Source organism: Aptenodytes patagonicus, chromosome 1 (genome assembly GCF_965638725.1).
Source record: "Aptenodytes patagonicus chromosome 1, bAptPat1.pri.cur, whole genome shotgun sequence".
Lineage (NCBI taxonomy): Eukaryota > Metazoa > Chordata > Aves > Sphenisciformes > Spheniscidae > Aptenodytes > Aptenodytes patagonicus.
The window spans coordinates 122,399,618-122,426,327 of record NC_134949.1 but is presented as its reverse complement, the minus strand read 5'-3'; the positions used below and the strand labels follow the sequence as shown (position 1 = coordinate 122,426,327).

General features: G+C 40.9%; 1 protein-coding gene across 1 annotated transcript; it reads right to left on the bottom strand.

The window, feature by feature from the left end:
• Positions 1-1,162: 1,162 nt before the first annotated feature.
• LOC143167669 (trifunctional purine biosynthetic protein adenosine-3-like) lies at positions 1,163-24,866 on the bottom strand. The gene is made up of 22 exons (XM_076353360.1): positions 24,767-24,866; positions 22,873-23,021; positions 21,978-22,073; positions 21,151-21,325; positions 19,449-19,560; positions 18,927-18,986; positions 17,959-18,084; positions 17,179-17,266; positions 15,898-15,983; positions 15,256-15,424; positions 12,912-13,143; positions 12,682-12,776; positions 11,844-11,953; positions 9,588-9,786; positions 8,752-9,003; positions 8,307-8,459; positions 6,888-7,094; positions 5,726-5,869; positions 5,269-5,399; positions 3,221-3,362; positions 1,891-2,006; positions 1,163-1,429 (listed from the first exon to the last, which is right to left on the bottom strand). Exons 2-22 carry the CDS (start codon positions 23,015-23,017, stop codon positions 1,163-1,165), a joined length of 3,105 nt encoding a protein of 1,034 aa, XP_076209475.1. The 5' UTR covers positions 23,018-23,021; positions 24,767-24,866.
• Between the last annotated feature and the right edge of the window lie 1,844 nt (positions 24,867-26,710).

Below are 26,710 nucleotides of genomic sequence, written 5' to 3'. Positions count from 1 at the left end.
GCTCTCAAACAGCCTGATACAGCCAAGAGTGAGATATACAGTATGTCCCTTACTAGTACAGTACAGGTAATACCAAAACAAGAATACATTTTTTTCACAGCATCTAACGGCCATTAGTGATCCCTCTTCTGGAAAATCCAGCTCTGGCTACTTCTTTTCTAGTTTGTTCAAGTAGCTTCTTAGCTAGCTTTCTTCCTCTGATCTGTTACTTGCATGCAAGTCATTATTCTGGGAGATATAAAATAAACTCCCACAGAAAAAGGTTTTATTTAACAGCAGCGACCCTCTGGACCAAGCCAATCATTCAGTCAACAAAGAAAACTGATATTTTCCTGCTACTGCAAGTTAAGCTGAGGATGTCTTGTTCTGCTGATTTCAAGGATGAAGGAAGAAAAACGCCTGAAATCTGGTGTTTCTAGTCCCTCTAATCAAATTTTCATCCCTCAAGATCCAAATATTTTAATATGAAATTCAGGCAATGCCTATGCGCCGCTCCCTTTCAAGGAGCAGGGGAAAGTGTCTAGATGTATGTTCGGTAGGCACTATTACATGATATTGACAAATAATCCGTGAAGGGGAGTTTGTTTCATTTTGTTTTGCCTTCTAAAGGTTCCTTGCCTTTTTGGCCTTTGGATCTCCTGCTTGGCAGCTCACTAGACTCTGGCTCCCACACTGGTGCACATTTACATGCCCTCCTCTCCTTCTGATCTGCCGCGACATGTCTGGCCCCTTCCACCCAACAGTAGCTGGTCACCCTCTTGCAGCAGCATGGTTCGTGTTTGTGGTTGCTTTGTGAAGCTCCTGGGGCTCTGCAACATGATGCAGCCAACAAAAATTGATCCCTCAGAAGAATTAATTTCCCTCTGAAGCATTAGACCATTTTCACAGCTTAAGCCCCTCTTTGATTTGTAACACAGTATATCTCCTTTACAGATGAAAAAACAGACCAAAGAAATTTAAAATCTGAAATGATAGCTTGGCTGCCACCGCCGATTTTGCAAAAGGAGTGTAACTAAAGCTGCGAGTTAAGGGAAAAGGATCACAGCTCCAAATGGAAACCTGTGACGCTGATATGCCTGCAGTCAGAGAGAAGCACATCAAGGGCAAGGAGGAGGAGGGAGGAGGGAAAGATGAGCAGAGAGCAAGCCGCTCATTAACCTGGCTACACCACATCGTTTTCTTGAGGCTCCAGAGCCACGAGAGAGGACGTGCATGTCTCCTCTTGAAGACAGAGACTTGAGCTCTCTTGTTTCCAGTAGGTTTTACCATCGGCTCCTAACTGCACTGCTCCACTGGCCACCAGCTGCAGGGCGATGGGAAAAGCCCGGCACTCGGCTTCTTTAACCCTTTCTGACAGTGTCTCCTCAGTGTCGTCTGCCTTCACAGATACCGGCTCCTGGTGGATCACTGCTTTCGGACTAGATTCCTCCTAAAATGGGGATATTGACAGTCTTTCAGAAGAGGCTGGTTAACAGTCTCAGGAAGGTTATGGACAATGTGGACGGGGCAGAGAAAGTCTCATGAGAGATCTCGGCAAGCACATCTGTAGTTGTGTGCCGGAGGCTGAAAGTACATCTGGGGAGGCTTACGACCTCCATTAGGGATACCTACATTACATTAGGGGGTACAGCGGGGAGAGAGACATGGGCTAGAAGATTCAGAGGGGAGGGTAGGAGAAACTGAAGAAAAATACATAATATGAAGGAAGAAGACAGGACCTCAAGAAACCACAAATGCAATGTAACCCCCACATCTTCCTGTTTTTACTGGTAACAATCCCAAGATTTCCACACATTCCTGTTACCTCTTCCTGTTTCTGCCTTCAGAAAGAAAAGAAAAAAGCAAATTCCTTTTCATAACTTACTCAATGTTAGGCAAGAGGGCACTTACCAGGACAAAATGCACAGTGCAGCCTGTGACTTTGAATCCACTTTGCAGGGCTCGCTGATGGGCATTTCCATCCTTGATTGGTGGGAAAAGTGACGGGGAAGCATTCAAAATTTTCCCTGGGCATCAGTGTGAGAGGAGGAAAAAAAATCATCAATTCGAACTGAACTTCCTTTAAAATAAAAGTGAGATGTGATCATCAGTTCAAAAGAACAGCATTGAGCACCACTCAGGAGTTTAAATGGTCTCAACTGCAGTCAGAACGTAACGGGGCATGTTCAGATTTAGGTTAAAAAGCAAAACATATACATGGTTTTACAATCTCTAAGGAAACGTGAGGAAGCACTGCTCTGATCTGAGGAAATACTGTTCCTGGTTACTTCCAGGAACACAGGAGACGGTGCGCAGGCTTTGGCAGTAGCCAGGCAAGCATGTTTCGGTTAAGGCCAAGGGCCTCATTTGCTTTTGCGTCTGTGGCTGGACTGTCGGAGTCGTAAGTCTCTCCCCTCCCAGGTGACCAGCCCTCATGCTGCAGATGAGGGGCTTGGAAGTGGACTTCACACTGCAGCTTGATGCAGAGCCACTGCACAGATGGAAGTGATTTTCATAGGAAACATCATTCCCAAAGGAGCCTGTCCCAGTGCAATCCACATAGTGAGTAACTTCTGAGCCAGGCCTCAGGAGCTGGCACTTGGCACCCAGAGCCAAGAGGAAAGAGTGGGCGTTCCCCCCTCTGCTGGCCTGGAGCGCGTCTAAAGAAAGCTCTGCCCCACAGCAGAGCCACAATCACTCGGGGGTCTGCAACGGCTATATTTCCAGCACACAGTACAGAGTACTGCTATGCTGTGCAGCCCTCAGGGCAGCACAGGAGGGAGAGGCATTGAGAAATCAGTCTCCCTCCCATTTTTTTTCCGAGTAACGGCTGCAAGGAGTAAGTTCAGCACGACTCCCCAGCACAGCTCCTTGAGAAATGACACAGTTATGCTACCTGTCCCCTACTGCAGACAGAACCAAACTCCTGCCTGCTCCGCAGGTGTTTCTCCTTCCCAGCAGGAAGGCAGACAGACCAACTCCGTGACCCTGATTTTGCCCCTTTGTTACTCATTATGCCAGCACAAGGCATTTCTCTGCCAATGCACAGTCAGAATCTCAGCGCAGCCCCACTGGCCGGAACGAACGGAAGCATAGGGCAGCCCCACCAATTTACATGCAATCCTCAGTGTCAGCAAGGCTGTGGGAGATTTAACCAAAAGACGAAGAACTATAACTGTGTAATTCTGGTGAGATCAAGCATCCATATTTTAATTTCTCTTTTACGGTTACAATTTCTTACCTTTCCATTTTCTGAGAAAAGGACTGGACAAAATTCTCATAAATCCTGAAAGGCATATTAGTTCAACAGCGAATTCTTCAAGAACTCGGTCAATCGTGCTGTCAAATTCAGAGCGACTCCCATATAACTTATGATCAATCACCTAAAACATTAAAACAGATCAAAAGCCATATCCAGGAAATAACTTTGTGTGAATGGGAGCAGCTACTTGGGAACAAAGAGAAAGCAAAATGGATTCATTCCAGGACATCTGAGGATTTAAAAGTTATAAGTTTGTATATTATTCAGGATATTTGCGAGTTTCACATTCATACAAACATTCCTGGGAACACCCCAATCACTTGCTAGTTAACACTGGTTGTTTCACACAGGATACTTTCTAGGATGTGTAGAAAATCTGCACAAAGAGAAGCCAACTGAGAAAAGAGAAACACGTGGGTAATGTGGTGTAGAGGGAAATAAGGGGGAACATATCAGAAAGTACTAACCTCTTACTCCAGAATGTCTAGCCAAAGACTAAAGTAAAAACAGTAACGACTCATCAACAACATCACCACCAGTTAGTCTATAGTTGCTTACTGAAAATCATGAACTTACCTAAAAAGAGAACAAACTGGCCAGACATTCTGTGTAAGGGGAGGAGGCAAGTCTTGTTCTATTTCTACTCCACCTCTCAGCTCCAGCTCCCAAGGTAAGTGTTGATTCCTGACTCTGTTCATGAAGACATTCAAATAAGGGGCTAACAAAGCTGTCATGCTCTTGCCTATCAAAATGTGAATTAATTTTGACATAACTTTTTTTCCCAGAGATGAGTCTTTATACTGCCAGGAAAAAAGTAACATGAATCCAACTCAGCTGTTGAGGAAGCTTGCTGAAGACTTTTTAATGCATGGAGACCCTCTAACAGTATTTATTCCCATCTGTGTGTAACTGTACAAATATAACTGCTCAAAATCATTAAATGTTAGAAGGAAGAGTTCCTGGCGGGCTGCATTTGAAATCCCAAGTTGTTGAATGTTTTCAAAAGCCATGTTCTATACTTGGACAAATACGATGACGTGGTGTTACTCTCTTTCTCTATTATTTTTGTTTTATGAAACAAACCAATGAAAGTTTCCATAACACAGTGCTACTCTGCTGACCACAGGTAGGAGAATAGACTTGTATGGTGCTGCTGAAAGTGACTGAGCATAACATGAGACAAAGGTCTTTCTAAGAAGAAATAAGCCAAGGAGAAAACATTCTTATGCTGGAGCGTGTCCAGAGAAGGGCAACGAGGCTGGTGAAGGGTCTGGAGAGCAAGTCTTATGAGGAGCGGCTGAGGGAACTGGGCTTGTTTAGCCTGGAGGAGGCTGAGGGGAGACCTCATCGCTCTCTACAACTACCTGAAAGGAGGTTGTAGCGAGGTGGGTCCTGGTCTCTTCTCCCAAGTAACAAGCGATAGGACGAGAGGAAATGGCCTCAAGTTGTGCCAGGGGAGGTTTAGATCGGATAGGAGAAAAAATTTCTTCACCGAAAGCGTTGTCAAGCATTGGAAGAGGCTGCCCAGGGGAGTGGTTGAGTCACCCTCCCTGGAGGTATTTAAAAGACGCGTAGATGAGGCACTTAGGGACATGGTTTAGTGGTGGACTTGGAATGTTAGATTTACATTTGGACTCGATGATCTTAAGGGTCTTTTCCAACCTAAATGATTCTGTGTTTCACAGAGCCTGAAATCTTACTGATTTCAGTTAAAGCTTGAAGCTGCATGGGCTACAGTCTCAGGCTCAAATCAAAGCACTTGCAATTTTAAGTCCCCTCCTAACTCTGGACTGTAGCATTCACTGAAGAGATGGGAAAGACACTCACAGCCTCCAATGAGCACTGTCCATACAGCTTGCAGCTCTGCCTCTACTGATAACTTTGACAGCTTTGTGCTACATCCCCTTATCCATGTAAAAATTTTAAGGAAAAGTGAAACATGAATGCTTACCAAGCATTTCATAAAGACCTACAGATTCAGTATCTGTGAGCTGGTGATAAAAAGGAAAGGAAACGGGTGTCTTTACCCTGGTGGGAATTCCAGCCCGGGCTGCATTTCGTAGTTCTTCCACACCAGACTTGTTGGAGATGACAAGGACAACTTGAGCATAACTGCCTGGCTCTTTTGCATAACTGATGAGCGCAGCAAGGTTTGTGCCTCAAATGAAGAGAGAGCAAACATTCATGAAATAGGTGAGCATCTATGTGACTGAGAATTGGCTCTCAGTCCCGTTTATCTAACAAAAATCTTGTTTTCAACAACTGCACAAATAGAAGAGGACTAAGGAATTTGTGCACTAATAAAGCTCATTTGTTAAGCAGTACAACACACCTCTTGACTTCCAGTCAAAATGCAACCTTGGTTTTAGAAGGCTCCACAGACTCCACTGAAAAAAAGGCAAGGTGGATGCATTTGTATCAGGGCTGAATTCAGCCTCTCCTTTGTAAGGACATTTCTCTGTGTGATGATAAATGAAAGCTCACCTGTTCCAGAGATGAGGACAGCCACTTTAACTTTGTTCTTTCTGGGTTGGTGTCGGCTTTCAGCAACAGCGTTATTCAGCAGATGCTGGGGACTGCTCAGCTGCAGAGCTTCAAGAAGATTCTTGACTTTGATGTGAGAACCTCCTCCAAGTATGTGAGGAAAAAGTTAAAAGTAAAATACCTTAGATTTTACTTTCCCATTTAAATTTACTTTGTACAGTTTATTAATCATAAGTTTTAATTAAGAAAAAAACCTATCAGCAATTAATTTATGCTAGCACTAACTGAATTACTTGAACAAACCAACTCATGCTAGTTGTGCCGATCTCTTTTATGTTACTCACTTGCAGAATTGTCTCCAAAGGCCTAGGTATGGCATAGTCTTTTCAAGGATTATCCCCATCTTTTATACCTGTCTTCCTCTTTCTCACACATTGCAAAATTAAACTAAAGATGATGTTGACAGAGCTGAGGTTGCATTTTGGCTGCCCAAACTGCTCCCCAAGCTGTTTGGCTTCCAGAGGGATTTTGGCTCGTGTCTTGCTGTATGTCAAGCAATGGACATACCAGAATGAAGACTTACCATCACCTATGACTGTACACAGCTGTGGCCTATCCTCAATCTTTACACAGGATCCATGTGAGTTGGGAAGGGGTTGGAAAGGAGGTGGGTTGATTACCACGATTGTGATAAAATATAATCAACTAAATAATGTTTGAGTCCTTGCAGACAGTCATCAGAGGGATTTACTTGAGTCTCAAGCAGGTACCTAGGTAAGACACTATTCAAGTACTGTCACTCTGAAAACAAGTCATTCACTTCTCACTGTATTTAATAATGAAATCTAGATGTGAAGGTGTCAAGTAGCCTCCAGCCTAGTGAAATGACAGAAAACAGATATGAACTACACAAACTTTGCAGTAAGGAGTCTCTTCAGTGCCTACAGAACTGAGGCTAACTGGTACCTCCCAGGAGATGCTCAGTGCTTCACAGAATCACACTCTAAAACAACTTACCCTGTATCAACTTAAAAATTAAATAGTGCATCCTAAAGCGAAAACCCCTCTGAAGTGAGACAGATGAATCTGTACACTTTGAATCAAACCACACTCTGTTTAATTTTTGTGAGTGTCTTCATTTCCCATTAGGACACCTGCTAACCTGTGTGACAAGGGGCAACAACCTTCCCAATCAGCCAAGCTTCCTCATGTCTCTGTATGTCCTTGAGAACATGCTGAGCCAGGTCCTTCTGCACAACCAAGACTGCACCGATCCCACAATTAAATGTCTGAGCCATCTCCTCCTCAGAGAGGTTCCCCTCTTTGTAAAGCCAGCAAAAGATTTCAGGAATCTTCCAACTGAGAGCATCTGAAAATGATTGAAATTTGTATATGGTCAGCACAACGAGAGCTGATAGAGACTAATTCTTGCTATTTTAAGAACACTGTCCAAGGACACTGACCCAACTTCCAGTCAAGTTTATAGGTGCTGCTTAGCTACAGGTTTCTAGTCATAATTTGTGCCAGCCAAGTCTTCTCGAGGGTTTCTAATGAGAACGCGTAGGAAATGATGGCGAATTAAAATGTATTCATCCCCCATCAGCCAGAAGGACAAAGCTACAGATGACTTACATCTCTTCCATAAGAGATAAAGGAGCCATGGGACAAATCACTTTCTGGCTTTTTTGGACTACTTAAGCAGGTCCTGGTTTTCTGTTTCAAAGAATCAATAATTAGTATAAGAGTGTGTTGATAGGCAGACTGGAACAGGGCTGAGCAGCCTACACATGGATGGGAAGTGTGGATGTGCTTCCACAGTGACCCTACTCACACAGGCATGGCCTTAGGCTGTCTCTGGAAAGCTTGATGGTGCAGACTTGCCATCTCAACTTCACTTCAGAAAACTAACAATCCCTTGGGCTTGTTATCTTGTCTGTGGTTCCAGGCACTGGCAAGCAAGCTGGGCACCACATTAGTAAGCTGGGTTTGTTTCTTTCCTTTCTAATTTCATTCTAGAGAAATACAGACAGACATAGAGACACCTTCCTCCCCGCCTCCCCATCCCCACAATATTTTTGGACTCACATGAATATGGTTTTCTTTAATATTTTGAACTTATGAATACTTTGCCCAATTTTGGCTTACACAGAAAAAGTTCTACCTTACTTACAGATGTCAAATGCTAATCTGTTATAAGGAAGCTACGACCTACCATAAAATTGTATTAAGTGTGTGTGTGTGTGTGTGTGTGTACACACATACTGTGGAGCACATCATGCAAATTAGTTCTCTCAACAAGGTTCACTGTTTGGTCAAAATGTTTAGCACGGAGAGGTGTTTTGCAGAACACAATCTTCTCAAATCCCTTTTCTCCTACAGATGAGCCGCCTTCAAACTCTCCTTAAATTTCCCTTCTCCAATGAGAGAGTGGTGCTCATCAGCTGATGCTTACTTGAAATAGGAATGGTTTTGGTAGGCTCTTTGGAAAAGCATTGACTTTGGGTCATAACTGAAGCTGAAAAGTCAAGTCCATGATGTATATAAATTTTGTCAAACAGAAACAGTCATCTTTGTTATTTACCTAGGACAGCGCTGACATGTTCTGGCAGGATTCTGGAGATGCCTTCTAGCAACCCCTCCTCAGCAGTGAAGGCAAAAGCCTTCACATGCCCTGAGCGAAGGACAGGCAGCAAAGATGGACTGTACATTTTTGCTGGGGTCAGCAATATATCTCCTGCAAACAAAAGTGTCAGTTCAATCAATTTGTTTAAAAGGTCATTAGGTGTTTAGTGGGAATGCTTCTCCGAACAGGTTCGCTTCTGCTCTTCATGGCAGACAACTTTGGGAAGTAGCAAAAAGTGCTGGCCCACTCTTCCAAAACTGTGGACGCAAGCCCACATACCTATCCCAAAGACTGATTAACCCTCACCCATCCTGAAGTAAATAACCCTTGGCAGCACCTAGTTATGACAATGTCTGAACACAATTCATTTGCAGGTTTGTTTTTGAGAAGAAAGATATTGTACCTAGAGTCTTGTCACCACAACTGCCAGGCGCTGGTGAGGAGTAGTGTAAGGAAGACATTAAAAGAATCTTCCTTATGATGCTAAAGCCACGGCCATGAATCCCGGAAGAGGCCAGTCCAATAAGCACATCCTCCTCATCAGCTCTCTGCAGCCCCAGAAGCATCTGCCCTCGCTCCACTGCACCAACCACAAAGCCAGCCAGGTCATACTCTCCAGAAGAATACATGCCAGTCACCTCGGCCATCTCCCTGCCTAAGAGGGGAGAGAAAGCAGTCAGCACTAGCTGTAAACATTTTTTTATTGTTAATTTTAAATCTATAGCATCTCCTAAAATAAGCAACGTATCCAGGATAGCTGCAGAGACATGAAGCCTAAGCAGCGCATTCAGATATATTTTTAAAATCCTTCTTTGTTTCTTACCTCACCTCAAGACTTCAACAAAACAAAGCTTCATGAAGTTAATGAAAGGAGAAATTTTTTTTTTTCCATTTCATGCTACTTATCTGGCACCTCCCTGCTATGACTGAATATCAGAGAGGGAATGAAAACATATTAAAACTTCAAGAATGTGTGGCATCCAGTTTTGCTCTCCTTTGTTACAAGGATAAATAAGCAAGAATCAGGATCCAAATGCATGAATAGTAAAAATCATCCCTCTGTGCTGACCCATTTTAGAGATAAGGAAGAGTTTAAGCCCAAATGCTCGACTGTTTTTTCCACTGAACAGAAACCAACTGTTCTAATGCCACATACTGCCTCTGCCTACAAAGTCTATTTCACTAGCAATCGTTTCAACATCAGAACCTTCAAATCTCAAAGGAGAGGAGTGTTCATACCCAGAAAAGCGCATCCTGCATTTCTGCAAGCTTCAGCTATTCCTTCTTTGATTGTTTCAGTCACTTCAACATCAAGTTTGCCACAGGCAAAATAATTGAGGAAGAAGAGAGGCTCTGCTCCTTGAGCCAGGATGGCATTGACACACATGGCAACCAGGTCCTGACCTATGGTGTCATGTCTCTTACACACTTGTGCGATCTGCAAAACATGGTGGGAACCAGCAGTGGTGACAAGAAATATGCAAAACTCAGATATTAATCAGTCAAGTAAGCAGAAATCTTCTTTTCCCTGAAAAGAATCACAATAGAACATACATGCAGAAGATAACCTGGTACATCATCTAGTTTAAAATCAAGAGAAAACAGCTCATTTTTTTTCAGAGAAAAGAAAAATCTATTTTGTTTTTTGAAACATTAATTCAAATTCTAGCTCCACTACCCAGAAATTGTCATTTTGGGTTGGTTGTTTGCTTGCTTTTTGGAATATTATGTCAAATCCAGAATAAGAGCTGTCTAAAAGCAATTACAAATTCCCAGGATATTCAACCTACAGAACATCCTAGCAATTTCCAAAAATAAGATCGGGTTGCTCAAACATCACTGTGTGTTCTGCTTTACTTTTGCCTACTAATTTCACTGGGCTACGCAGCAAAACTGAAACAATTTATTAAGTAGTTTTCTTCCTTCTTTGCCAAGTCCCCAGGGAATGATATTCTTCACTCCCACCCTCCCCAAGGAGTCTTGATCTCAGCTATCTCATGTCACAGACAACAACGTGGGCCTGGTCTGTAGGCTCCCTTGAAAGGCAGGTCTTTCACAAAGCAATAATATTTCCCTCAGGAAGGCTGCTATTGGGTTTTAAAAAAGTTATAAAGGCGTTTGCATCCTGCAAGTAATGATTCAGACATCATGGCTTCTATAAAGTGGCAACATTTACATTACTTTATTACAAGCAGAGGTTTCTACATTGTCAGGGATACACCAGAGCGGTTCCGCTTGTGCCAACTGCTGATGTAGATGCACAGCACCAGCTCACACAGTGCAATTCACCTCTGCAGTTACAACTTCAGGGTCTGAAATAGGACAAAGATTGCATATGTATGGATACATTTTCAAGGTGACTACCTTTTACTGACACAGCTCTATCAGTGTAGTTAAACCAGTGCAGAAAAGCTCAGTACAGAAAGATGGGCAAGGGAAAAATGCAGATAAATACTATCATCGGCTTAAAAATGGTAACAGATCAGCACCTAAACAAAATCTGAGTTTGATTACAAGCCTGATTTCTTTCACCAGCTGGTGGATTTAGAACTGCTATGGAAACCAGTCATTCCATGTCCTTTGTTGCATTACAACATCTCCCTCCCACTGATCTAGTAACAATTCGTATCGGCATTCGCCAACTTTTTTTGGCCAAGGAAGAGTCTTGGGAACAGTCTGTGTAAACACAGTTGGGAATGTCTCTCTGCCAAGCAGTTGGAACAAAGACTCACAAGAGCCAGCACCAATCACTTTCTCACGCTCAGGGGTGTCCAAGGATGTAAGACTGCAAAAGACCTTCTGGATTATTATGTTCGGTCTCCTGCTGTTGCAGGAAGCCACATCATATCATCCCATTACTAAAGGTATAAACACCAACTTGAAACAAGTTAAGTTGCTGTGCTTGATCAGTGAAAGGCAGCTTCAGACCTCCACTCCTCCGATGGCTGAAAACCTTCTTCTGATTCAATATATAAATATATTCCTGGCTCAACTTATCCTATGTGTTCTTGTGTAATTAGCATTCTTTATCTATTGGCTTCTCTTCCTCTTTAATGTTTATCTCCTCCATCCTTCTTTTCCCCAGTGCCCTAACAGCGGTAATCATGCTACCTCTCTGCAAACAATTTGTTAAGCTAAATCTGACAGCTATCATTTCAGCACTTCACTGCACCAATTCCTCTCTGAACCGATCTTTCTCAAAGCCAATGGATCCTCTATTTATATTAGAAATTCTGGTTCTTAGTTGCTCAAATGCCCAGCTAAATGTTTCAGTTTATTATAATTTCATCACAAAATATCCAGAACTTCCACATTCTCAATGACATATGCTCAGGCCCTGCTCAAAAGATCATTTACAAAGTTCAGATGACCACTGCAGTGGCCTTGCGATGTATTTATAATGCTCAGAAGGGTGCAGATGGTGCAATTGGCTGTGGCATTTAAAACAGTCTTGGGAGATAACGCAAGCTTTGCTACAGTCAAGTTGCAAGTTACCTGCAGTTTAGGTCCAAGGCCTTTAGTTTGAGATACCAAGATAGGATCATCATAACCAGATGCTTTCAAGCCAAAGAAACCAGCAACGCCTCCTACTTCTGAATGACTGCCTGCCAAGTACAAATATGTCAAGGATCATTTTTAAGGGAAATAAAAAGACCCAAAACACTCGTCAAGGCAAGTACTGCAAATTATGATTTCCTGGAGAAGACAGCACTGTGTCCACTGACATGCACAGCTTTATGAAGCACGGACCCCAAAGTCACATATTTCATGGTGTTGTAAATAGATCTTTATTGTTCTGTATTTATGACCTATGGATTGTGTATAGCAAAGGTTAAACATTTTACCAAACTGTTAACAGCTTGTCTTTTTTCTTTATGCAGCTATTTTTTTCTACGAGGAAAAAAGTCAACAAGAAATTTTCCTCAGTAGATCACTGCTAAGAGTAAAGAACATAGTCTGAAGAGCAAATAACAAGTTCAGTGACTGTTAGCCACACCCTAATAACTGTTTGGATGTTGTACTCACATATACAGCTGGTAGGATCACTTCTGTCCAGTGACGTACAAAACCATTCCATTAGTCCAGGAATTATTCTGTTCACTAGACTAACCTCGAAAAAGTGCAATCATCCCCATGTTAAGCCAACTATTTTTAATTAAGCAAAAGAGGAGTGATGAGAAAGAAATTAGAATTTTCTTTCTTCGTGGTGACCTCAGCCCAGTTTCTCAAGCTCAATTTCAATGCCAAGAATGCATTGCTCACCTCCTGTGGAAAAAACCGTTCTGTTGCATTCAATATACTGAGGAAATTCAAAGATTGTTCCCAATCTTACCTGATCTGGTACCACTTACAATTGATGTTTCCAGCTGATGAAACAAAACATCACTGGTTACAGCTTCCACGTGTCTCTCTTTGTATATTAGACCCCTGCGGAGAGTCAAGGACATGCTAGCAGCAGTAGTGACATTTTCTGCATAGACCATCATTCATCACACAAATGGGAACAATAGACATAAAACTTTGGACTAGCATCTATTTCTGCTAGTGCCTTTGCTTACATACAGAGACTGTTTGAGAAGCCGTATACCCCGATGGCCAATGTCCTTCCTGTAAGTGGCACCCTTGAAACGTATGGCTGCTACACCCCTGTTGGCTTCTCCCAGTGCTTTCATCAGGTCCTCCTTAACAGCAGTAATGGAGAGGACTCTGCCACCACTTGTCACCACTCTGCCATCCTTCAGCGTTGTGCCAGCATGGAACACCTCCAGCCCTAACTCTTTGGCTTGCAGTAGCCCTACAAAAGCAAAAGGAACTCTCTGAGTTGTGTTGGCAAAGCAGTGAAGATTGAAGTCCTTTCTTCAGGCAAGGGAGAACAACAACAAAGCTTCCCACCTTACCTTTCTTCCAAGAAACAGCATTACCACTGAAGGGTATTCCACTCTGGCCCTAAGACTCCCTTCTAAGGTGTCCAGTAGGGACACAGATCACACAGGAACAGAAATAAGGGATCCGGGAGCCACAACAGGACATATGACTAGTCTGTGCCAGGGCAAAACTGTGCTGAATATTGTAATTGTGAATAATTTGTGCAGGGCTTTCCTGTATGAAATCACAATTCACAGCAGTTTACTGCTTGGATTCTCCCCTCTCCCTGATACTAAACCATTAATGTTAATGTTACCTCAGCGCTCCCCTCACTATTCTGCTGTGCCCACTCCACACAATTCCCTACCACACCTGGAATCAATGCTCTACAAACACTTGCAGGTGGCTTTCCAATAGCTAAACCAAATGACATATTTTGTTCTTTTAATTTGTTTCCATGTATTTTCCTGTTGGAGGAAAGCAAAATTGCTCAGGGTTTTTTTTAGATTCATATTTTGAGGAGAAGATAAGGGAAGAGGAGGAACTGCTGCCATCGCTTGGAAAAAGCAAAACAAAACAGTTTTCCCCTTGCTGTCGGCTAGACAGATTTTATAAACAAGTAAAAGGGACCTTTATACTTGCTGAAAGTACAGTGTGTTACATTGCCACAGCACCGCCCTGACAAGGTCAAAGCTGAGCCCCAGCTGGCCTTGCTGCAATGGAAACCTAACTCCTTCCCGTCATGTTTTAGCGAATACTCCAGAATAAAATGTTTATTAAAACCATTAAAATGTGGGAATCAATGTGGAAGATAGGAAAAAAACTAATAAAACCCACACAGCTCCAGGGGCTGGAGTATAATAATAAAAGAATGAATTGAATTTCATTGTTTTGACTGTCTCTTTTTGTGATTAACAAGCAGGGTGGTCATACAACCTCACTCCCTAAAGATATGAATACCAACCTGAAAAAAGTTAAATTCCTGAGTCTGACAAATGAAAGGCAGCTTATTAGCAGAGGGATTCACTCAGTTTCATGGTTTGGATTTTTACAGTTACAGAAATGCAGTTTCCCAGAATATCACTGACAAAATAAATACAGTGAGGGAACTGGAAGAGGAGGGTGGGCAAGGAGAACATGACAGCAGAAATCTTGACAAGGGAAAAAGCAATATAACATGACCTCCTCCCTGGGTGATGCAAGGTAACTGGAGTTCTGACAAAAATAAGGTGGCCTTGATATAAGATCAGTTGTCTGGGTTGCTTTACACAAGGCATAGTGTTGGACTGGCAAAGCAGTAGCTGAGGGGGAAGGAAATAATTCTGCAACAGTTCCCTCTGATTTTAAACATTTTTAAAAACTTTAATCTTAATATTAAACCACAAGAATTTTAACACAGAAAATGAGTATTGATCTAAAGCCCACATGCCCAACTTCCCAAAAACCCTTCGAGCCCTGTGAAGAAGAGGTCCTTATTAGTATTACACAGTAATGACCTGGCTGGCTGGCACAAGGGAAAGAACCAAGCTGATGGTGGAGGCATGAATCGCTCCCATTTTAAAGGCCACAGGTCCTCAAGTGTCACCCTTATCACTTGGTCAGGCATTAGCTAAGATAAAGTGACCTCCCAGCAAGAGAGCAAAACAAGCAATAAGCAGTCATGTGCTGACAACACTGTGGTCCATGTTTCCAGTACAGTTTGTGGAAGTACTCCACATGGATGCACCACAGTTGTTCCAGGAGGACATAATGCCCATCACCTTCTTATCTCAGCAACCAGCCACAGACAGAGCTTTATAGAATGATGTAATTTTAATCATTTAGCCCCTGTGCTACTTTGGACAGGCATGCATTCCAGTTAAACGATCTTACTGAACAGCTATCCTTCCACAAGGACAAGGAGTGACGAATGAAGGCAGATTCTGATGAGTGTCAGGGGTAGGATGGAGGAAAGCAGTACAGTGCTCTGGGAGAAGAGGTAAATGCAAGCTTACTGAAGTACTGGGCTGAAATTAAAGACTAAACAACCTACTGAAGTTACCTGTTACCTCCATGCCTTTGTCATAGTCTCCTGGGTATCCTGGACTTGCCATGACCACGCACACAGCTGTGCTATTTTCTGACCAGGCTGGCATGAAGCTGCAGAGTTTGCCATCGATTGTTGCTTGAATCACTTCATAAAAATCGTTTTTAAGCAGTGGAAGAATTACCTGCAGAAAATTTTCGTAGTGATAGCAGTTAATTCTTATCTTGCTGACTTGTTGAAATTCAACTTAGGGAAAATTCAATTAATAGAGTAACATCTGTAGCTGCCAAATGGAAAATACTGTATTTCCCTATACCAGTAAATTTGGAAACTACAGGTGAGCATTAAGTTGCAGCATCTCTTTGTAACAGACAGAAATTTACAACATGAGATGTGAGATTATGTAGAAGGAACATGAATTTAGGCCCCTCCCAGTCTGCTTCTATCCAGAAAAATAAAATCTGAGCAACAGCTCTTTAACTTAAATTCTTTAACTAACAATTCACAGAAGCTGACTAGTTAAAATTTCGAGGAACCTCACATATTGTCTAAACACTCTCATTCAGATCTGCATGTTCAGGGGAAGGAAGACATAAATCCAAATACATCATGTACATTTCCCTAAGCATATTTAAGTTTCCAGTATCTTTCACTCACCTGGCACTGAGGGTCACCGAACTGACATTTAAAGTTTAAAATTTTCACACCATCTTTGGTAAGCATTAAACCTGTTTGCAGCACACCTGAACAGAAAGAACACAGCCAAGCAAATGAATTTAAATGTTTATTTTTCAAGAACTCCTTTAAATGCAACACAGTATTTTGGAATGTGGGAAGCATTTCTGCAAACCGTGAGGAATTAGGAGCAGGGATTCTGCAAGCAGTTACACACAAGTCATAATAATTCCACAATAACCAACAAAGTGGCTAGCAACAACCTGAGGAACATTGCATCACATTTTAGACCGAATACAACGGAAAGCAACCTCTCTGCATCAGAAAGTTGAGTTCCGCCTTCTGCTACAGCCCTCTAATTGCAGGCGTTCAGAGACCAGAAGGAACTGACAGGATGAAAAAAACAGGTCCCATAAAACCCCATTCATTACGCAGACACTGCAATTTTCTTACCATTAAGCGCGCTATTGTTATGCATAAATATAGATGTATAACTCTGTATTTCAGGCGAAAATAACAAACCAAAATTCACTACCGCTACTAACAAACAAGAACAAACAAAAACTTGTTGAAGTTGGCATGCTGTGATTTCTACTCAACACACAATGCACCACAATGCATGTGGTGATCTAAAGCAGGCCTTTCATTGTATAATAAGAAAACCAATCCCCAGAGAATAACAAGTGTGAAAATTTGAACCCCACAAAGCATCAGGTCCTCCAGCATCGTCCTGAAAATGCTCGACACCCACTACGTTCTTACTGCGGATTTGGGCATTGTAAAAAAGTTACCAAATAGCAAAGAATACATCGCAGACTGGAACCCAACTCTTTACATGTATGTGATCTTGACAGTCTTCAGTACCAAAAGCAGCCATTGGCACCAAGTGACAGCTGTGAGCATCACCTTCCTTTTTCAAAACAGCCTTAAGACAAAGATCTTAAGAAAACTTACATTGCTGTATATAGAAGTGAACAATACAACTGTACTTAAGTATATATTATACCTTGAACTACAGAAAGTCTGGTTGCAACTGTTTAAACACAAAATATTTAATAAAAAACCAGTATGTTTTATGGAGAAAAGATGAAAGTTCTTCTCTCCAAAGGAAGAGCTAAAAGCCAAACCAGTGAGGCTTAATACTGCATGAAAAATTAACTTTTTTTTTTAAACAAATATTATTTGGCATTCAAAAGCAATCCCTAACAATGACACTATTCTTGATATGACTTTACCTTGTCTTTCAGTTGAATGCTTACTTACCTACATATGCTGTTCCTTCTTGTCTCATACTATCAACAACATGTTGAAGGATAACATCATTGATTTTCTCTAGAAGAACTTCTGGAACCTGACAATCAACACCAAACTGATTGAGACAGTGATGACATTTGCTGGACTAGCTCATAGGACCTGGAAGGACTGGGGTAAGTAAATGCCTCAGCTATGTTTTCTACTCTCCCGTCCCCAACCAGTGTGCTCCTTCCATCAGGGTGCTGCGCCTGAAGGACAGATACACTGATCCTCTGTCTCCCAAGACTTTTTGTTTGGTTCTTTCTTTAGAAGGCCAATTTTAAGGGGGTTTGAGACACTGGCAACCCGGGCTGTACAGACCAAGATTGTTTCTGTACTTAGAGAAAAACAGAGTAATAATGTACTTGAGCAGCATATTTAGAACAATGCAGTCAGCTTTAAGAATCGACAACAAGAAACCCAAGGTTATGTTCAAGACACAAAGACTCCAGGCATGCAGGGAATCTTGCAGGGACATTTCAAGTGATGCTAATCGGAGCAGAGAAACACCAAGTTCAGGAATAATGGAAAAGGTAAAAGAGAGACCATTCCTCAGAACACTGGCTCATTAAATCCTAAAGAATGACTACTAAAGTTTGAGCCCTGTATTGCACTTACACAAGCAAAGCATCAATCAATTTGAGAAGAAATCTGGCCTATGTGATAGAAAAAAGATTGGGCCCTAAAGGAGATATATTAACCACAGAGGTGATCAGCCTTACTGCAGGCCGAGGAGGAGGACTGCTGTACCTGAGGAACTGGGCAATAGGCTCCCATCCCTCCAGTGTTTGGACCCTGGTCACCATCCAATAATCGTTTGTGGGCCTGGGCTGGGGGCATTGAGGCAACAGTGACACCATCCGTGAAGCACAAGCACTGTTAAGAGACACACACAACACAGAAACAGTGACAGTGTCCTGTCCTAAAGGAAGTTAACACTGCTGGTCACAGGCTGAGAGTCAGTTCTGCCAGGAAAATTTAGGAATCAAAGAGAAAGCAATAGGATCCACTTATGCTGCTGCAAGCCCACTGACCTGAAGGATTCATTGAGCTTGCTTTCTCATTTTTAAATAATCAAGAGAAATGGTGGCCCTCATAACAATTCCTTTCTGATGAATTAGATCTTGACCTATCAGTCACGTGGACATATGCTTACCTGAAAGCATGTGAACAGTCTTCATTGGCTTGGCAGAATTATTCATATGTTTCAAGTTAAACGTGTATGTTTGCAGATCTGGGGCCTGAACGAGTGTGAGGTATTCGCAGTACAGGACAAATCTTGCACAAAGAACTAATTTTCAGATTTCATGTGGCATTTAATATGCATGCTTAAGTTTTATCCTGCCACTGAGTAGTAATCCATGGTAAGGAAAGTGCTGAAATAGGCACTAAATATTAGCACAAAATTATTGATGTAACAAGAGTTACCAAGACAAAGTCCATACAAACATGGTTTAGGTCACCTTAGGAAAAAAAGATCATTTTCCACCTAAAAAGATCAGTATAATTGCAATTTTATGGCTAATGTAGAAGAAAATTCTACTGACAACATACATTGATTAGCGTCACATCAAATTGCGTGGACCGCATATTTATTTACGTAAGTGCAAATAAAACAAAAAAACTATTTGAAACAATAAACTTGTGTGTTTAGGCACAGAGCATAGCAATAATGCCAAACAATAAAAGCACAACCAACCACACCATCGATCACATACAGAAAGTTCTTCCCCTTGAAGAAGTTCTTCAATAACAACCATCTCTCCAAACATTCTGTCCTGTACAAAAAAAAAGTTCTCCAGTTAGCAAACATGACATCTACTAACTAAATCCTCTCTGTATTTTCTTTTAACAGAAAAAACAATGTATATGAAAAGTACCGGCTTGCTTGAATTCTGGTATGTTGAGCAAAGCAAATAGAATCTCATTTGGAGATAAGGAAGAGACATTGAAATGCACCTTATCAGACTTCGGGAGCCAACGAAACATTAAAAAGTTGGAGGGGCAGGGCAGCAGGACTCAGTGCTGGAGAGTTCAGTCACAAACTCTACAAAGCCCTGCTCACTGCCCACTGTCTGGGGCAAACACGAGGAATTTGAGGATGATACCCAGAGAAATTCCTTAGTCAAATAGGCAAGTTTCTCCTGAAAATACTTGCTTCCTGTGGCCAAAATTACAAACTCACAGGCTACAGAACATCAGGAATTGCATTCCCACTGATCTATTAAAGATTTATCCACCTGCATAATCTCTTGGACAGCTCTGCAGGCTTCCTCTTTGCTGGTTGCAATAGTCACTTCTTTTCTAGCAGCAGGGCCCCTCGCCCGTACAACTCGTGCAGGAAAGTCTGTGCTTTAAATGAAAGCAAAAGTGAGATTCAGGCATCCTTACTGCATCCAGTGAAATTATCATTTTTAAGCTGAATGCCTCCCATATTCTTCCTTTTTTTCAGAACGGTTGAAGAGTAACACTTCAGAAAAAATATATTCCCTGCTAGCCCATCCTGTCATGGAGGTGAAGGGGCTCTTATAGCCCTCAGCACAGGACTGTGAACCAGAAATCCATGAATTCTATTGTTGGTTCTGACACCAACTCAGTGTAGCCCCTTGGACAAGTCACTGAACTTTAACACCTCGCAGTTTCTTCCTCTTCTCCCTGAGTTGGGTTACTATTTTACTCCTGTCATAGGTTTGGAAAGATGAACTCATTGATGATTTATAGTTTCATAACACCAGATTACAGTACATAATCCTATAAACCACTATGGAAGTTCTCTTTAGGGTTGTAAGGTTAAGGCTGAGTTAGGTCTTGCACGTAAAGGATATGTTAGAACTAGTGTATTAACACTGTATCCCCAGAATTGCTCCACTTACTCTTAAACACAAACTAAATCTAGAAGGACAAAAAGAACAAGACAGCATAACGTTAACATGTTTTAACTATACTTTATCCATTCACCTCTCTCCGGCTTGTGGACAGTCAAGTAAAATGTCCCTTTTGAAGAGCTGATTCTACACACTACTAGCCTGTTTTCTGAAACAACATCTCATTCCTCCTTTCCACATTACGATTTATATTAGGATAAATCTCAACCCTATATTTATACAAGCAGCCAAAGCAGGCTCACACAAAGCTCCCTTTCTCCACATCTCAGTGTGCTGACCTGAGTCTTATGCATGCTTACAAACATGCAAGTTGTTGGCCTGTTTCTCTACATGGCAGTAATACAGACTAAATGCTGTTACAGAACAAAGGCAGTGAAAAGGTTGTTTTTATTTAAAAAAAAAGAAAGTTCCACTAGATTATAGCACATGTAGCATGTGACAGCAAAGACAAGAAGTCCGTGAAACCGACACACAGCCACAGACCAGTGTAGCTGAACACAGCAGCTACTGTGAGACTGGACCAAAATAGCCACAGTGGTAAGTTACTCTCCCAAAGGATCCCCAATGACTTCAGAGGCGTTACTGCTCAAAGCAATTGCAGAGATATGCAGTTACATTTCCCTCTCCATGTAAGAGAGATGCTGTCTAGCCTTGAAGAAATAAGAGTATTCTCCTTAAGTTAGGACTATTTGACCAGTCCCTCCCAAATCACTCCACAGATAGCATTTTGCTGGTATCTGTCTGTGCAGAAATTATTCTTACCCTTACAGAAAGATTTATTGAAATACTTTCTCTGCCACAATTTTTTTGTCTTTTAAATGGCTAACTAGAATCCTGAAGAAGCTGATCAAAGAGCTGTTCTCTGTGAACAGAAAAATCAGCCTGTTCAAGTTCCCTGCACCTTCACCATCTGTCTCTAATTACAAAACTAATTAATTCAGTAGCTATTTGAGAAGAACAACAGTTGAAAAGTTACCTAGTTCTAGGTAACTATCATGGGTGAAGGCCAAATGCATAGATAACTTGACAGAGGAGTTTCCAGTATCAAAATATTTACCTGATAATAAATCTACAAGCTTCCTGGGGATTGGTGAAAGCTTTCCACCTTGCTGTTGGGATCCCATGTCGATCCAGAAAGGCTTTGGCAAAACTGGTGTTGGATGCCAGCTGGGCTGCTTTTGCAGATGGTCCAAAACACCTAACTCCTGCTGCTCTCAAGTCATCAACAATCCCTAATAATCAAAAATAGCAAAAGAACCAAGTAATCTCTTTGGAAACATCAAGTCATTTTGACAAAAGGAAAACCACATATAACCATGCCGGCAGTCTGTTACACTCCTCCTTGTCTCAAACAGCTAATTCATCCTTAAAATAAGGTTCAGCACATCCAATGACCTGTTTCATCATTTAGTTTTAAGAGGTCTTTACATTACTAAGCACTGTCACAGTTACCGCCCCATGACTAGCGTTAGGACTGTCTGGTACTTCTGTTCACTATTTAAGACATGGAGATCTTACTGCACATTACAATAAATGCATGTGATGGTCTGGGTACTGTTGCATACAGCAACAATGTTAAGGCTATTGCAAGAAAATTCTTTATATAAAGGAAAGCAGAGCAGAAGACACAAGAGTACTTGTAACCATTACCGATTCTTGATCCTGAATGATTTCCCCTGCTGATTTCTAACGTACAAAAAGCAGCATACAGCTATGAAGCCAAATGTTTTAAGTGACTACAATTTACATTTACAAGATAATCCATATTTTCTTGCTCTTCAGTTTAATTAAGTCAGTGTGTGTCCTAAGATCCGAAAGAGGTCATTTTAAAGCAGAATTCAAGGTGCTGATTTTTACTGTCAGGTTCATTTATTTCAACCTTACCAGCTGCCAAAAGAGCTTCTTGTCCAACTAACACAAGTCCAATGTTATGATCTTTGCAGAACTGGGTAACAATAGTGTGGTTGCTCACTAATACAGCTGAAAAGGAAAAGGAAATTTAATTAAGTTACCACTGTAAAGCCTAAATAAGAGATGGGAGATGAGAATGTCATTGTTCCATCTCCCTAAGAAGTATGGTTAAAATGATGAAACAGCCTATGAAGGGCAAAGTAAAACAAACAATATAATAATAACAGTCCAGAAGGAACAGTGAACATTTCCAGTTTGCACTACTGTTTTTAATACACATCTGCTAAGTTATTAAATGTATTTTATTTGCTATATGTAATCAACATAAACTTTTAAAAGCTGCTTATCATAACAGAACAAAAACTTTAAAAAATAAAACCGTACATTCATAAGGAAACTCAATTTCAACATCTGAGCAAAGATTTACTCAATGGTAGCGCATGATGTAGCTAAATTTAGCTGAGCAGCCTGGGCAGACACCAGAGAAGTTTCTATCCAGAAGTTAATAACTCTGAGCCTTCTATTCCTTTGTTACATTTTGCTGAAATTGGTAAGCGAATTCAAGCATGACAGTGGGAGGAAAGAGATGAGGTGTAGAAATATAGTGTCTCATATAAGCCTCACTATCTCAAGAAGCTAGGCTAAAAATAGATATAGTATGATGTTTTACTAGGCAGTTCTAAAATTCAGAAACAAAACATACAGAAGAAAATACATATGTGCCTTAAATAATCTGTGGTACCAGGAAAAGAAAAGAGTAATTGTTATCTCCTACCGACTCAACACAAATGTGGTCAGTTTTGTTTCAGTTCCAACACCCATATTACTGATTACTTGGCACAATATTCTGGTTTTTTCCCCTTTTTACCTGAGTTGGAAATTTTTCCATTGTCAGCTGTTCCTGCATTTCCTGGAGCAACAAACACATGTTTTACATGTGGGGACTGGGCCAACTTCCAGGCCAGCGCATGCTCTCTCCCTCCACTGCCAATCACAAGCACCCGATCAGCCATTAACCTGTGCAAACCCAGAATCATCATATATAGTACTATCTCTTTATTTCACAAACCCATGTAAAAATAAGCAAAAATATATAAATTATATCTCTCACTTATAATTGGTAAGTAATATCAATCCAGTTCGTATTAGAAAGGTATCTATAAGACATCTGAACAATGTGACTGTAACAGTAGTGTCACTGGATGGATGCATCATTCACATTTGGTTTAACTACTGACAACAGTGAAATCACTGGGAATTTTTTCCACTTGTTTCAGTATAGTCAAGATTTCCTCTCTTAAGTATCCAGGCTGAAATAACCTTGTCATGACTAGGTGTCATCAAGTCCTTTGAACAACTACACAGGACAGGACAGAAAGTTTCATACAAATGCTCTAGGTAACTTTGCCAGTTAAATATATTTCAAACTGAACACTGTAGTCAATCTAGGAACTTTTATAAGTGTAAACATGCTCAGTAATAAATGGTAAAGACAGTTTTCAGAACAGATTTTATACTTTGACAATTGCTGAGGGTAACTTCAGCAGAACAGCATGCTCAATAAAAGAACAACTGTTAATTTCGCTAGCACACTGACATTTAAAACAGTTCCTCCATAATATTTCTAGGCAAATTAGTTTTGATTTATTTCAGAAATATTATCATACCCAATATAGGTCACATCTGCAAACTTAATTTTTCCGTATGTGTTGAATGTGGACAAATGTCAGAAAGAAAAAACACCCCAGAACATGACCTTTAAGGAAGATGCTAACGGCATAAACCAGTCCTTACCCAGGAAATAGATAATAAATTAAAGATACCATAAAACACCAGCTTTGCAAGCAACATGTCAGCAGTCTTTTCCTAAGAAATCAGAACCATTGGTTTGAGTTCATTACATAGCTTCCAAAGGCAAACAGAAGCTAAATGGTGACACTGAGGTATAATATTTCAGAAAAGATGTTCATAGAACTGTGATAAATCAATAATCGTGTTTCAAGTTCCTGAGACAGTATTAAAATGTCTTAACCTAATACCAACAAAATAAAATTTAACTATATATATTTTCATAATTATTAAATTGTCCAAGTACAATGTAAGTACTTCAGGTAGCCTGTTCCTGGGGATTACAGACCGTTGTGGATTATCTAAGAGATTAATTTTAAGTTTTAGGTATTGTGCTCTAGGCATATAAACACAGAGCATATGCCTAATGCTTTATCAATCGCCAGACTGATTTCCTTGCAAAAGACTTTTCTAAGTCTTTATACTGTGTAACTATCCAATATGTCAGACTTTGTCTTTCCTTTTGTCACTGCTTGACAAATAATTCTGGAGTCACTAGGAAGTTGCTGTGAACTTAAAAGCAAAGGGTTACAACTGCTCTATCTCTAACAAAGACATCAACATGCTCTCTACAAAGCTTCATTAGGCACTACAGTCCAACCATTATTAATAAAAAGCAAAGTGTTTTTAAAAGCAAAATTATTTTTTCCCTTAAATATAATTTCACAATTCACTGAAGTTTTCTAAGGCAGAATAAATTGAAGTTCCTGACTGGGAAGAAAGGGAAACCAAGCATCGCTTCCTGCCCTGTGAAAAAAATGCACATTTCCATTCCAGATCATAGTGAGGACACTAAAGACCTTTTTTGCAAAGCAATTCAAAAGTGCGCTGGAAGAAAAGAAAGCTGGTAAGACCGTTCGTCCTAGAGGAAATGCTGTAGAGAGGGACGTCTCACTTGAATCATCTTCCCTTACCGTGTCAGACCCTGCTGTTTGTCCACACAAAAGGCTGTGGAGTCCTCCAGACAGATTTGAGTTCTTCCTTCAGTTCGTGCTTCAGATCCAAATGATTTTGGATCCTTGGCAAGCTTGCCAAGGATAAGGGTGAGAGGGTGAAAGAACCAGACAGACCTGCATGCTGCCCTGTCCCCTTTTATCCTCCTGTCTGATGGGAGGATCCCCAGCAGGATCCCCTTAATGCCGCCCACCCTTCAAAACAGACCTCCCCACAGACTTCAGCAGCATGGACCGTTCTCCCCTCTTTCCATTTTTCCTCAGCTAGCAACAAAAAAGACCTCTTCCCCACCAATCAATCCTACAATGTTAATAGTATTCAACTCTAGAAAAAAAAGAAGCTACAATGTGGTATCAAGAAGCTGAGATCACTGCTCAGTTCCCATGTTAAGAGCAATTTTATATCCTCTGACAAGTAAAGAATCCCAAAGACAACTTGTAAAAATAAAACATAGCTTTCACGGTCTACAGCTAAACAGAAACGCTCCAGTTACAACCTGCACGCGTAACTCCCACAGACATATTCTTTGTAATGGAACATATCCTTAGATATATAAATAAAGGTTATTTTAGTATCTAGCACACACTTGAATTGTGCCCCACTTAATTACTACCCTTTTTACCTTTTGAAGAAATTTAATACAAGCGGTGGCAGAGATACAATGTATATAATAAGCATTATTTTATTTTCCACTGGTTCCTGCACCATACTCTTCAACAGCCTAATCCTTTCATGATAGTATCGGAAGTCGTTTGGTTGACGTTTGGCAAGCTTGCAATGCTACCACTCTTTACTGAAAACAAAATTAACGTATCCCAACATAGCACTGAGCAGTATCTGCATCTCTTAAAGTCAGGCAATGAGAAATAAAAAAAAATACATTGATAGAAACACAAGCCATTCCTTCCACACCACTAAAACACTTTTTAAAGGAAATCCGCAAAGTTTGTTTAAAACTTCTATGGAATTAACGGCTTGTGTACCATTGGACAGATGTTGTACTTGAACCTCCCAGTTTAAGGAGACATGCCTGCTACAACGGTCTTAAGCATCACTTACCAAGTATCTGTAGACTGCCTTCCTTAGATTTGCAAACTCATGGTTCCACATTTTCTACCTGTGACTGAAGAGCAAACCACTACAAGGAAAGAAGAGTCCTATTTCTTATAAGACAAAACAAGGATAAAATTTCTCTCTCTTTTGCAACAGTTTTTGGAATTTTTTCTTATAGTCAGGAGGCTATGACAATCTGAGTCAGAAACAGAACTCGTGTAGCCCTGAAACATCTCTCTGCTGCACGACTGGTCAGAAGAAGGTAATTTAAACTTGCATTCACTCTGGTGGGTCAATTTGTATTGCAATTATTTGACCAAACTGTTTTCTTAGGTGATGAAGTGTATATGCAGCAAAGACAATATGCACAGAAACTTCCAATATCAAAATCTGACTTTTACAGAAAGTGAACTTTAAATTAAAATAATGTAGAAAACCATTACCTAATGAATAGAAGAGAAAATCTCTCTGAAACAATGTATTTTAGTGTTGTTTATTCACCAAGACAGCACACTGGCAAAGTCGTAACAGGATGAGCAGTCAGAGTACAATAGTGGAAGCTGTAAAACGAAGCAGATTGCACTACATGGCTGTCGCTTCCTTTCAGACCTCAGTGCCACCATTTCTCTGGCTGGATATGCAGCATGCTCAACCATACCCCATCAAGTACCATTAATAAAAAACACAAGGGGTTTTTTTGTCCGTTTGTTTTTTAATAATAGATGCTGCTGTTTAGGAAGGAAACATTGTTATTTGTCTTCCATCTACTGGGCCTTTAGTTCGTGCACCTGGGTCCTCCTTTCCAGGATGAAAACTGTTTCTTGGTTTGGGGTTTCTTTAGCTGAAGTTGC

Bases quoted from the DNA above. Each gene is read 5' to 3' on its own strand.
- LOC143167669 (XM_076353360.1), bottom strand. From the start codon at position 23,017: ATGGCTGATCGGGTGCTTGTGATTGGCAGTGGAGGGAGAGAGCATGCG. The intron at 11,954-12,681 runs GTAAGATTGGGA...TGTACTTGGCAG, and splicing joins TGTAAGTGGTACCAGATCAG to GCAGTCATTCAGAAGTAGGA. The intron at 7,095-8,306 runs GTAAATAACAAA...AATCATTTTCAG, and splicing joins ACATGTCAGCGCTGTCCTAG to ATGCTCTCAGTTGGAAGATT.